Source organism: Diabrotica virgifera, chromosome 1 (genome assembly GCF_917563875.1).
Source record: "Diabrotica virgifera virgifera chromosome 1, PGI_DIABVI_V3a".
In the NCBI taxonomy this organism is placed as follows: Eukaryota; Metazoa; Arthropoda; class Insecta; order Coleoptera; family Chrysomelidae; genus Diabrotica; species Diabrotica virgifera.
Window position 1 is genome coordinate 230394042 of NC_065443.1, and position 13111 is coordinate 230407152.

Sequence of the window (13111 nt, forward strand, 5' to 3'; positions counted from 1 at the left end):
TGGGTGACGTCACTAGTATGATATATATGCCAAACAGTCGTAATTTAAAAATAAAGATTGACCTGTTTCGGGATTTTTTTCCAAAATCGTCCATGCTCGAGAAAATGAATTTATTCCAACCTTTACGTTCTCACTTTATACATATACTAATAAATATACTAAAAATGCTGGACGTTGGATGAAGTTCGGAATGATTGAGAAGTATCAAAATTATTTTTTTTATTTTAGACTATAGATTGGGTTTTGGGTCTAGTATTTTATATTTTTAATTAAAATACCAGGTACGTATAGTAAATATTTTGTTGAACGATTTGTTGGAAGCATACTTGTCAATAAGGCAACGGAAATAAGACAGAAAGAAAGGGACCTTTATTTTGTTCTTTCTTGTTCGCTCACACACTGGGTCTCTTTGTGAAACCCTAAGTTACATTTAAAATTACTCCATTGACTATTTTCTTTTGCCTGACTCGAGTTCTGAAAGACTGAGATAATTTTTGTGCACTACCCATTTTGAGATGATATATTTGGCCTATGGACTACTCATAACCAAATTTAGAAACACTAAAAATTTACGGGGTACGTATCGTATTATATCGGTTTCATTTCGGCCAGGAGTCATCATCATCATCCAAGCTTCTGCGTCCAAAGTTGAACATAGTCCTCCCTCCTCACCTAATTTTTTACACTCCTGTCGGTCTTGAGCTTCCAGCAGCTTCTTCTTCTTTCTTCTTCGTCTAGCCATTCACGTCCACATCTGAACATAAGCCTCTTAAAGTCTTCCTTTCCATTGTTTTTTGTTGTACCCTACTTGTAGCCAATTTTTCCCGGCAGTCCGTTTCAGATCATCTGTCCATCTCATAGGAGGTCTGCCTCTGGGTCTTTTGTGTTGGTATGGTCTCCAGGTTAGAATTGTTTTGTGCCATTTGTTTAGATAGCTCCTAGCTACATGTCCAGCGTATTCCCATTTCAATTTTAATGATTTTTGTACCACATCGGTGACTTTGGTTTCCTGTCTTATAAATGTGTTTGTTTTCTTGTCTTTCAGTGATATGCCAAGCACTGCTCATTAATTCCTAGGAATTCTTTTGCCGACGTCTGTCCATTGTATAAATGGTCTACTTCTGCTTCTTATATCTGGTCGTGGTCTCCACACTGTAATTATTGGGTCAACCGCCCATCTTTTTTCCAAATAATTGGGCACGTTTCTCTTGAAAATGTCTGACAGAGCATACGCATCCCATGCTAAAGTGAGTTTCATTGCAGTTTAGTACTTTGGTTGTCCCTGGCAATTTGGATTTCATGGCCTATGTATTTATATTTAGGAGGTAGAAGATCATTTCGCCACCGGCATTGATTCCTTTGGCGTCTCACTACAATTGTTTGAAACCATGTTCCAGAATTGCTGAAAAAGAGTTTGGGAGATAATGTGTCTCAAAATCCATAAGCAAAAATTTTCCTGTAGCTGGCTGTATACCATTAATTACAAAAATTGAAGAAAATGATCTTCTGTATAAAAGGTATATTAGTTTGAAAACCCCAATAAAGGGCTACATTAAAATACAGAACGTGTTCGCTCTAAAGAGAGCATCATCAGTGTTCTAAGCAAGCTCTACATGCTAAGCCACCAAAAATACATGGGTTAAAACCCTTAAAATGCCGACCAAAGGTCTTACATTGGCATATTATTTATTAAACCCTGGCCATCCCAACCCATCGCCACTTCCATTTTGTTGTTTTGGTAGATGTTTTCAATAGTTTTTATGATATCTAGATCTAGGGGAACTTCTCTATTAACAAAAGATGGAATACATCTTCGATTCTTACTCTACCAGATGCTTTCTTCAAGAAAATCAGACATATAAATGCGGGTCTATGATACTCTAGTGACTAGTGATTTCTCAATAATTTACTTTATGACGAATATTGCATATTATGTACTCGAAATTTCAGAACGAAAATTCTGTTGTTCATCTGCTAAACTTATCCTGAATTGATTCTTTATAGTCTAGGGCGCATTTGTTTTGAGATGGACGTTGAGAGGTGACTCAAATTTTTTTGCAGAAATTGCTTGAAAATAAATCCAATAATAATATTTGAGTTATCCTCCCTCTCAAAAAGGTCCGGAACATAGTTTAAATAATCAAAATGTCAAAAAATGAAGGAAAAATTCGATTTTTTTCGTGGTTTTTTGATTATAACTTTAAAAGTATTCATTTCCGAGAAAAGTTGTACTGACATAAAAGTTGAATAATTAAATTTCCTACAATATAGAATTGGTAAAAAATTTAGAAAAGAGTCACCCTTGTTGCAAAATAGCAATAATTGCGAAAAAATCATACAAAAACAAGTATACGCATTTTACGTTTTTCAACCATTTATGCTCTACGTAGGACCTTCTTACTTCACCCAGAAAAAACTTTATGATACAGTAAAATAATACTGTAAATTTCATTAAGATCGGTTCAATAGATTTTAATAAATAAATTTTGCAATCCAGCTTTCGCAAAAAAATTCATTTTTTCAGAATGTTACAGGACTGAAAATAACGCAGATAACAAGTTGAAATTTATTTTGCTTATAGAAGTGTATTGTGCCTTTCATTTGCAATTTGCAAAATTTAAATCGATTAATTACCACGGCGGCGCCAGGAAATTTTTAAATAAACATTAATTTTGGGTGCTACGCGCAGGACAGCGGTGTTCTATTCACACAAGTTGATTTCCACCAAAATTTCTTCCAATCTTTATCTAATATATTATTTTCTTACTCTATATTTTGTTGTATTTTAATATTTTAATTCCACAAAAATCAAACTAATTTTATTATTGTTTGTGAAATATAGTTTAAACGATTGCATATGTTTAAAAATAATAAACTTTTATTCTCTAAGTTAAAATATATGAACAATAAAGTTTTTGCTAATAAAAGTGTTATTTCAAAGGATAGAGTATGTGTTTTTATTTTGCAATAAACAAATTTATTTATTTATATCGAAGTTTAATGAAAATTAAAATGTATCAATCATTATCAAAGGTCATTGGAATGACCAATAAGAGCAAACTGTCCGCTGTCCTGCGCGTAGCACCAATAATTAATGTTTATTTAGAAAAATTCCTGACGCCGTGGTAGTTAATTGATTTTAATTTTGCAAAATTGCAAATGAAAGGTACAGTAAACTTCTATATAAAAAAAAATTTCAACGTGATATCTGCTTTATTTTTAGTCCTGTAACATTTTGAAAAAATGAATTTTTTTTGCGAAAGCTGGATGGCAAAACTTATTTTGCAAAATCTGTTCAACTGATCCTAATGAAATTTGCAGTATTGTTTTACTGTATCATAGAGTTTTTCTAAGTGAAATATGAAGGTCCTAAGTGTAGCATAAATGGCTGAAAAACGTAAAATGCGAATACTTGTTTTTGTATGTTTTTTTTCGCAATTATTGCTATTTTGCAACAAGGGTGACGATTTTTTAAATTCTTGACCAATTCTATATTGTAGGAAATTTAATTACGCAACTTTTATGTCAGTACAACTTTTCTCGCAAATGAATACTTTTAATGTTATAATCCAAAAACCAAGAAAAAAATCGAATTTTTCCTTCCTTTATTGTCATTTTGATTATTTAAACAATGTTCCGGACCTTTTTGAGAGGGAGGATAACTCAAATATTATTATTTGAGTTACTTTCAAGCAATTTCTGCAAAAAAATCTGAGTCACCTCTCAACGTCCAAATGTACTAATATTTTTACTGATCCGCCCTGGTCTATTAGTTCTTGTACAATTTTAGTTGTAAGTTTTAGGGTAATATTTAACAAGTTTCTTATCTCCTTTTTTGAATAGTAGAAACTCTCTCTTGTTCTTACTTTTCAGAGAGACATTTGGCAGAGAATCGAGCAATCTTCTTGTTTTATTAGTTCATATAGTAAAGCTTCCGTTTCAATGCAGTTAACTGATAGTTTTAATCTTATATCTAGTGTTACCCAGTATGTCATATCTTGCTTTTATTATCGTAACTGTGGTTAGCGACAAGATGATTAGAGAATTTTACGAGCAAATAAACTTACCTTAATACAGAAAATACTCTAGCCATTTTCCCAATAGCTCTGATTTTATTTCTAATGACTTCCTTCCGGAGATTTGCTGCTGTACCTAAAATAGAGAAAAAAAAGATTATTGATTTTAAGTTAAAACCTTGTATTACTTCATATAGATACTTAAAATACTAAGCTCGTTAGCCACAGTATTAGTAGATATAGCAAAATGACTATACAGATGCCTCTTTTGTTATAATAGGGAAAGATGCCAACATACCAACAAGTATCAAGGAAGATCTCTAAACGTAAAAAAAGACATGAAAGACTTCTTTGACAAGAGTAAACCTTGACAAGATTTGTAATTAACTAGTTTTGATAGGAAATAAACGACAATTTAACAAAAATATTGTTGCTTATTAAAAAAATTCTTCTAATGATTTATTTAATATGACTAATTTATATCGGCAATTCAGACATATATTATACATTTTAAAGTAGAAGACTTTAAAATGATATTGCCAATATTTATGAGTTGCGTTCCTGGGACCACTTTATTGAAAGATAGTTTATTCGATTACATGAAATCAACCCCAACTCAAGAATATCCGTCACAAATAAATCATAACATGTGATCTACCTAAGGTCAGAATTTGGTATTCGTTTCGAGAGTAAACTAAAGTAAGACCTAATACTTACGATGTCGGGATAGTATCACGAGGTTTTTTCCTGGTTTTCCCTCGTGATTTACCCTCGAATTTTACTGTCACCATTGCATGTGGTTGTCTTTTTAAAGACAGATCACACCTTATGATTTATTTGTGACGGATATTCTTGAGTTGGGGTTGATTTCATGTAATCGAATGAACTATCTTTCAATAAAGTCGTCCCAGGAACGCAACTCATAAATATTGGCAATATCATTTTAAAGCCTTCTACTTTAACATGTATAGTATATGTCTGAATTGCCGATATAAATGAGTCAGATTAAATAAATCATTAGAAGAACTTTTTTACGAAGCAACAACATTTTCGTTCAATTCATTAATATTTTTTGTATTTTGACAACGACATCCGATTTCGGAGTCGAAACGTTAATAAAATCATTTTTTTAGTAAAATTGTGGTTTATTTCCCATAAAAAACTAGTTAATTGCAAAAATGCCACAAGAAAACAGCTTCAGAACAACATTAAGGTTTGTAATGATATATATCCAGAAAAAAAGAACTGATAAGTGATTCGAGGTACACCATATGCCTATGAATGTAAACGGTCCAAGTGAATAACCAAAGTACAGTTTTTACACATGTTTGGCTAGCTAGTTTGACTAGCGTTTGTTCAGTAAGAAAGCCTGTCATTCTTCTTCTTCATGCGCCATCTTCTCTAAGAAGGTCGGTAACCAAAATGGCAATTCGCATTTTGTAACGTTTACTTTTTCTGCAGGTAGGAGGTAGGTTCCAATTCAGTTCTTATCTCCTTATGGTTTTTTAGTAAATTGGATGCAGAATAATATGTGACGTTATATAAAGTTTAGTCGACAAAACCTTTATAATCACGTTCCGACCGATAAAGTACCTACTTGAAGACACTAACTCTGATAATTGATAAGCCTCAAGTATCAAGGGTCCCGTTGGCTCTCTATTTTCGCATTCATTTAACTATTAGTGTCATTCGCACGATTTTTAATTGGTTAGAGTCACCCCACGCTACCTTTCTTACAAGTAAAGAAAACGCTAAAATCCTGGCCATTGTGGGTTTAATTTTAATACCTGAAACAAGTCAGTATGCAGTGGTTTTCGTGGTTTCCTCTGGGCCCCGGCATTTGCCAGGTTAGGTTAGGTTGTCCAATACCTTTCTTATTAACGTTGTTCTTCTTTGGGCTGTGTCAATAGTAGAATTTCTTCGTATTCATCTTTGATCGCTATCCGCCTTGAAGTACGAGCCGTACTTTCCATTTATGCTGCAGCTCTTTTAGAGCATGAGGTCACGAATATTTTTATTTATTATTTTACTTTTGGCTTTTGTAACAACCTTTTAGGGTTTAATTAGTATCTTTTAAGGTATTTCGCACCATTTTGACCTGAGTAGGGTTGGCACTCATGGCCCCACGAGCCATTTTTTCCTCAGGGGGGTATGAGCACCACCTCTGGCACACTTAATCAAATACTCTAACTCTAATATTATGTCCTAGCTGTGGCATATGCTCAAAGCATGTGACTTGTTGAATTTTGTACCATTTGTTAGCGTTACGGTACTATATAAATAAATATTTAAGTTAAAAAGCAGTTTTTATTACACTTTGTTAAACGACCTTCAGAAAAAAAGTATAATACCATGTAGTCAAGGGCTGAAATCATAGAACGGTTTTCTGAGGCCAAAACTTTCATTTTTCTATGTAAAATATACAAGCTGAGTGACTGCTAAAGTATAAGGCATGCAGTTTTGTAAGTTATACCAAATGTGGCCCTCAATATTTGAACTTATCTTCTGGACTGAGTACAATATATGGTATTCAAATGACTCTTTGGTAATAAGGGAAAAAGAGGCTGACAGTCAACCTGTTTTAAATGAGGTATTATTTTACAATAGTATTTCAATTTTCCGTGGTAGTTTAGCGTTAAAAGATTCTCATCAACTTTTACAGAGGATCGATTAAGAAGGTATCAATCACACCCCTTTTTGCTCTTTGATGTGTTGGAACTCTATTGTATATAATATGTACATAGTTATTAATAAACAATTATAGATTAAGCTCTTAAAGCTGTTATAATCGAAAAATAATCCATGCTACTACAAAATACGCAATTGCTTGGGATTATAAAGGATTATACCAAAATGCTGTATCCGATTGAAGACAGGTAACCATAGATATAATATAAATGCGTTCTGTTGGTATTTATTTTTCAGTGAATAAATTAATAATCAAGGTAATACACGGTAATACTATTGAGAATTGATTGACCTACTTTCAAGAAATACGGATCGTCCTTGGGAGGATACGTCCATTAATACTCTTAGTGCAGTCACTGAAGGTTTTCACCTCCGATTTCGTTGAACCTTCATCGATTTTCATGAAAATTGGTAAGTAATTAGAGGATATCTCAAGGAACAAAGGTGATAGGATGCCAACTTGCGCTTTTACCCTGGGGGTGGATGCCACCCCTTCTCGGGGGTGAAAATTATTTTACTAAAAATAATACCATAAGTCGATAGAGGGACAAATTATAAGCAAAATCTGTTATATAAAGTTATTAAAATAAATCAACACTTTTTGAGTTATTAAAGACCAAAGATTTTATTTTTTCGTAAAAAATGCATGTTTTAAATCGGTTTTTCACGTATAAATCAAAAATAATAAGCTTGTGCTGAAAAGTTTTTATTACCAAAATTGAAGATAATAAAAAATTGAATACATCACTCACATGAAGAACTAACCTAATGTTAGTTCAAAGTGAGTTATTGGCAATTGAATGTGTATTTTTTTCGACGAGTACACAAATCTAAGCATTCAAGCTTAAATAATAGGAAAACGATGCAATGTATAAAATATTCCTGCTAAACATTTGTCAAAGTACTTCGGAATACCTATCAAAGGAGCTTCAGAACAAGGTAATAGAGTCAAAATTAAGTAAGTTATAATGAAAATAAAAGAACCGTTTCGAATTTTTTAGGAAAAAGTGAAAAATAAAGCATACGCTATTTCCACAAAAATTAAAATTTATAGTAATCCTTACAAGAACTTCTTTACGTTAGCATAAGTAATGTTTTCGATAATTTTGACCGGTTTAGAATGCATATTTTCGAAAAAAAGATATAATTTAAAAAAATCGTAATTTTTAAAATTATTGTAATTCTCATATTCTTTTGGTAATACTCCAAAAATACTCGTTATACGTAAAAAATTATATATAACCAAATTTTAGTATTTTCTATGCCAAATATTTTATCTGTTGTACTATTTCTATAGGGTAAAAAATAACCGAGATAGAAACGTTTAAATCTTAAATATTGCTGTGGGAACCATGCAACCGGGGCCATTTAACCTTTGATTTTTAAAAAAGTAAGGGGTTTAAAAGATTAGTTTCAACTTGCTTAAATAGCACTTGGATTAACTTTCAAACATTTTTTAGACGAACCTGATATCGTAAACACAAACGGAGTTATTAAAAAAAAAACAATAACATTTTTTGGAACAATTTTTAAAAGATAAATTTTGGAAAAATTTTGGAGCATAAATTTTAACGCTATCAACATATTCGGGGGCTCATTTGATAGATATTTTTAAGTACTTTGACAAATGTTTAATAAGTTTATGTTATAAAATGCATCAATGTTCAGCTTGAATACATAGTTTTTTACTCGCCGAAAAAATATACATTCAATTACATATAACTCACGTTTAGTTAAGATTAAAAGGTTTTTCTAGTAAGAGGTTTATTTCGTTTTTTATTAGCTTCAATTTTGATAATTATAACTTTTTTGTAAAAACTTACACTTTTTGAGTTATTGATGAAAAATTGGTTAAAAACATGCATTTTTCTCAAGAAAAATTAAAATTTTTGATCTTTAATAACTTAAAAAGTTTTGATTTATTTTAATAACTTTATATAACAAATTTTGCTTGAAATTTGTCCGTCTATCGAGTTATGGGGTTATTTTTAATAAAATAATTTTCACCCCCGAGAAGGGGTGGCATCCACCCCAGGGTAAAAGCGCAAGTTGCCATCATGTCACCTTTGTTCCTTGAGATATCCTCTAACCACTCACCAATTTTCATGCAAATCGATGGAGGTTCAACAAAATCGGAGGTAATAGCTCATATCCACCTTCAGTGACTCCACTATCTGGGCAAATTAGGAAAAAACAAGGAACAGTTATTTACCAGTTATTTTATTGCTGAAATCGAATCTCAAAATTGCATATATTAATAATGTATTCAACTATTTTCAATGGGAAATAAGCCACAATTTTGCCAAAAAAATGATTTTATTACCGTTTCGACGCCCAAGTCGGGTGTCGTTGTCAAACTACAAAATAATACTCATTTTTTTGGTAAAATTGTGGCTTATTTCCCATTGAAAATAGTTGATTATAAAAATGCCACAAGGAAAGAGCTTCGGAACAACATTAATAATGTAATTATGCAAATTCCGCAGAAAGTGTGCTATTTTATGTATAAACAAAATACCGCTTCGGAATTTTCTTTTTTTTTTAATATTGCTCTATAACTCCCAAGATTTTAACTTTAAACCAAAAACACCAAAATACAAATTCACCGTAATTTATTTCTGCATAGCGATATTTTCCATCCGATTTCCTTCGATAATTTTTTTAAATGAGAATAGGGGTTGTGTGGTAGCTCGTTTGAAAGGTTCTTCAATTCTCCATCAAGTAATGTAAACATTTACATAATTTTTTATACAGGGTGTCCTTCTACTTCTTTTTTTGTCAAATAATTTAATTTAATAAAAATTTTTTGGACACCCTGTATAAATAATTATGTAAATGTTTATACTACTGAATAGAGAATTGAAGAACCTTTCAAATGAGCTAGCACACGACCCCTATTCTCATTATAAAAAATCATCGATTACGTCATCACGTCCAGATGGATGACGTCACTAGTATACCATATATGCCACAATATCATAACTTAAAAATAAAAATCGACCTGTTTCGGGATTTTTCCTTAAAGTCGCCGGTTTACGAAATAACGAATTTATTCCTTTCATTTGCACCATACTGTCGGTGGAAAATAGTGTCGTGCACGCTTGATTAGCAATTAAAAAACAAAGGAGTTTTAAATATTGTATTGCAAAAAACTCTTCGGGATTTCATCAATCGATGTTTAAAGAATATCTACCTACCTTGGCAACATTCAAATTTTCAGCTTTTCACATAGTTTTTGAGGGTTAAATATGGCCGATTTCGCAATTTTTCAATTTTTAATCGCTTATATGTCAAAAACTATCATTTTTAGAGAAAAGTCACTAAAGACCTTTTCTCTTTGGAATGATCCAAAAAAACCTAAAAAAACTTTTTTCCGTGCAAAAAAAATAATTTTAGGAAAAAAACAAAAAAAAAACGTTTAAAAAATTTTTGACCATTTTTTGGTCCTGGCAACATGCAAATTTGTTAAAAGGAGTCCTTTTTGAGTAAGATTGTGCAAAGAATCCGAATTAGAATATTTTTCCTAGCGGATGCGCAGTGGCTTTCTGGACTATCCTGAAAAAATTGAAATCGAACTATTTGAGCGGGCTAAGAATATTGAGCGGGCTATTTTGATTCTAACAATAAAATAGCCGGCAGATAACTTTTCCTCAAAAATGGTAATTTTTCGATAATCTGCCCGGCCCAGACTATAATGAGAGTTAATTGAAAACTTTTCATTAGGGCGTAGTAACTTCAAATACACCGTTCAAACATAATTTAATTACATCTTGTTATTCATTTTGAACGCAGGTGATGTATTGTTCATTTAAAGTCAATAAGCCCTAATAATTGAATCAGGAAAATATAAAAATACTTTGTGATCCTTTAAAAGGAAACGCCACGTTTTGGAAATTACCATCTTCTGTGTGATTGATTTATTGAATTCTACGACACCGTTACAAAAAGCATAGCAAACCGTAGCTAATAAATAACATGTATGTTTTTACAAATATAGCAATACCAGTTTTATAAAAACTCTCAGTATATTCATTTATCGAATTTGTTGTACTTTTCAAATATTCATCTTCTTGTAGTGCTGTCTCCTTTAGTGAAGGTTAGAGACTACACTGGCAAATGTGTCTCTGTCCAATCCGGTTCTAAACAAAAATATGTTGAATCAAGGTTGGTCCAGTCTCTGATATTTCTAAGCCATGAAATCTGGCACCTACCCGGACGCATATTTACAGATGATTCTATTATACTACCATTGTATACTACGGCACCAGAGTGCTGAAATCGGTTAGCCTTTGAAATACACTATTACGCTACAAACCCTCATTGATTTCGGCACCTATTAAATTATAAGACATCTATTAAATTATGGTGTTTAAATTTTTATTGCAATTAATATTATTGTAAGTATGGTATATTTTAGTATTTCAATTTATTGCTTGAAAAACAGGAATATAAATGTCTTTCATAAACAGACTTGTTTATGATTAATTGCAGATTCATAGTCATAAATTTCTTATTTCATAACATAAGTACTACAATATTATTTTTAAAGATACATAATGTAGGTACATTTTGCTGCTATACTTTTATATTTTTTATAGAAATGTCGAAATTTTTAATAGAAACGTCTAAACGGCAATAAACCTAGCATACTTAAGAATGTGTTTTTCATCCTAACCCAAAAAATAAATAAAAAAAAATTATTAAAAAACGCCATTAAATAAAAAAGAAATAAATACTTTTTTTTACTTATTTATAAGTACAGATATCGTCGAAGTAAATCGGGAAAAATACGTCTCTATGCAAAATTTAATTACGGTGAATTTTTATTTGGGTGTTTTTGGTGCAAAGTTAAAATCTTTGGAGTTATAGAGCAAAAATTGAAAAAACACGATTTTCGGGCGCCATCTTGTTTATAAAAAAAGTAGCACACTATCTGCGAACTTTGCATACCTATATTATTAATATATAAGTACGATCATAAGATTCGATTCCAGTAATAAAATTGCTGGTAAATAACTTTTCCCAAAAATGGCCCATTCTCCGATAATCTGCCCAGATTATAATAGAAATTAAGAATACTTAGAATGTAGAAATTAGTCAGCAAGTAAATTATTTAGTGAGAGGACTTTAAACGCCATGAATATCATCAAAAATATTAGGAATATACTAGAGGCTTAATGAAATGGTATCCAAATTATCATGAAATCCTGAAAGAGTTTGTAAGGCATGACTATCTTCTGTCAATACTGCAAACGTCAAAATATCTTTTGATAACTATTTAATACTCATAAACCATAAACTGATACACAGAACTAGAGCGCAGATTATGCGTTGATCAGTAACCAAAGCAGTAGCTGATAAACCAATTTCATTCAAAAAAACGAAGCTAATTTATTAACGATATAATTACCAAATCAGTAACAGCGTCAATCGAAATATGTCCACTGAAGACGTTTACCCAACCATAGCGTGAACTCGTTAATAATGCACCAAATTAATTGGGTTAATTCGACATCATCATTTCAGAGCCTATTAACACCTCCGAGATTCCGACTAAATTACTTTTGCATAAGATTGTAACGGAACTGAATGATCACTAATTTACATTACATTACCAGAGAACGACAGTTCTCACCAGTGGCGCATACACACACCCCCCTACACGCGACACTATATATCCACGAAATTTTCGATTTTCTAAATCTGACTGAATTGAAAACTGGACCAACTCCCATCTTAAACTTTAGGAAAAGACTCACCTATTCATATGTTAACCATCCATTTTGGTCCAAGGGTGTGGATTTTACGGCCCTTCCTATTTAGAGTGTGTTTTTCGTTCTCGTCCCCAAAACTCCCAAAAACTTCGAAATTTTGAGTCCGACCTTTGCGGCTTCTCATAGTACTGATCAATACCTTTCGAACGCATGTCTAATTTTGAAAATCAGTTATACCATTCAAGAGCTACCGAGCTCAGAGATATGACTCAATTTCTATTTAAAAAAAGGGAAAATGTTTGTGGATATGTATGTATGTATCTATGTGTGTGGAAAAGTTAAACCAATTTGAATTTTTTTTCTATGTTTGAAGAAGGGGTAAGGGCTGATTCAGAACCGGTGTAGTTTTTAAATTTTGACCAACCATAAGCCAGCTATAGGACTTGGTAGGTACAAAATGGCATATTTTTGGGGGTATATATCTTCGGTTCAAGAAGAGACATGAGAACCGCAAATACACCAAATCAATAGCGTTGAGTTATGCTTTCAAATGGTGTCTAATCCGTCAGGATCAGACATACATACGGCTCAGTATAGCCGAAAAACTGAAAAACAAACTTTGAAAATTTTGGTTTTTCGACAATTACCTACTCAAAATTTCAACCTACGAATTGCGCCAATAACTGAGCGTTT

General features: G+C 32.0%; 1 protein-coding gene across 7 annotated transcripts in view; it reads right to left on the minus strand.

Annotated features, from left to right (window-relative positions):
* LOC114339424 (serine/threonine-protein phosphatase 2B catalytic subunit 2-like) overlaps window positions 1-13111 on the minus strand; it is a 1099401-nt gene that overhangs the window by 34112 nt on the left and 1052178 nt on the right. For 3 of the 7 annotated variants that reach the window (XM_050647794.1, XM_050647785.1, XM_050647803.1), the window contains one exon: window positions 4068-4143. In XM_050647794.1, the coding sequence (XP_050503751.1) occupies window positions 4068-4143 (76 nt within the window). Of the gene's footprint in view, window positions 1-4067; window positions 4153-13111 lie in introns of all 7 variants that reach the window. The other 4 variants (XM_050647774.1, XM_050647797.1, XM_050647800.1 and 1 more) reach the window with 2 other exon arrangements.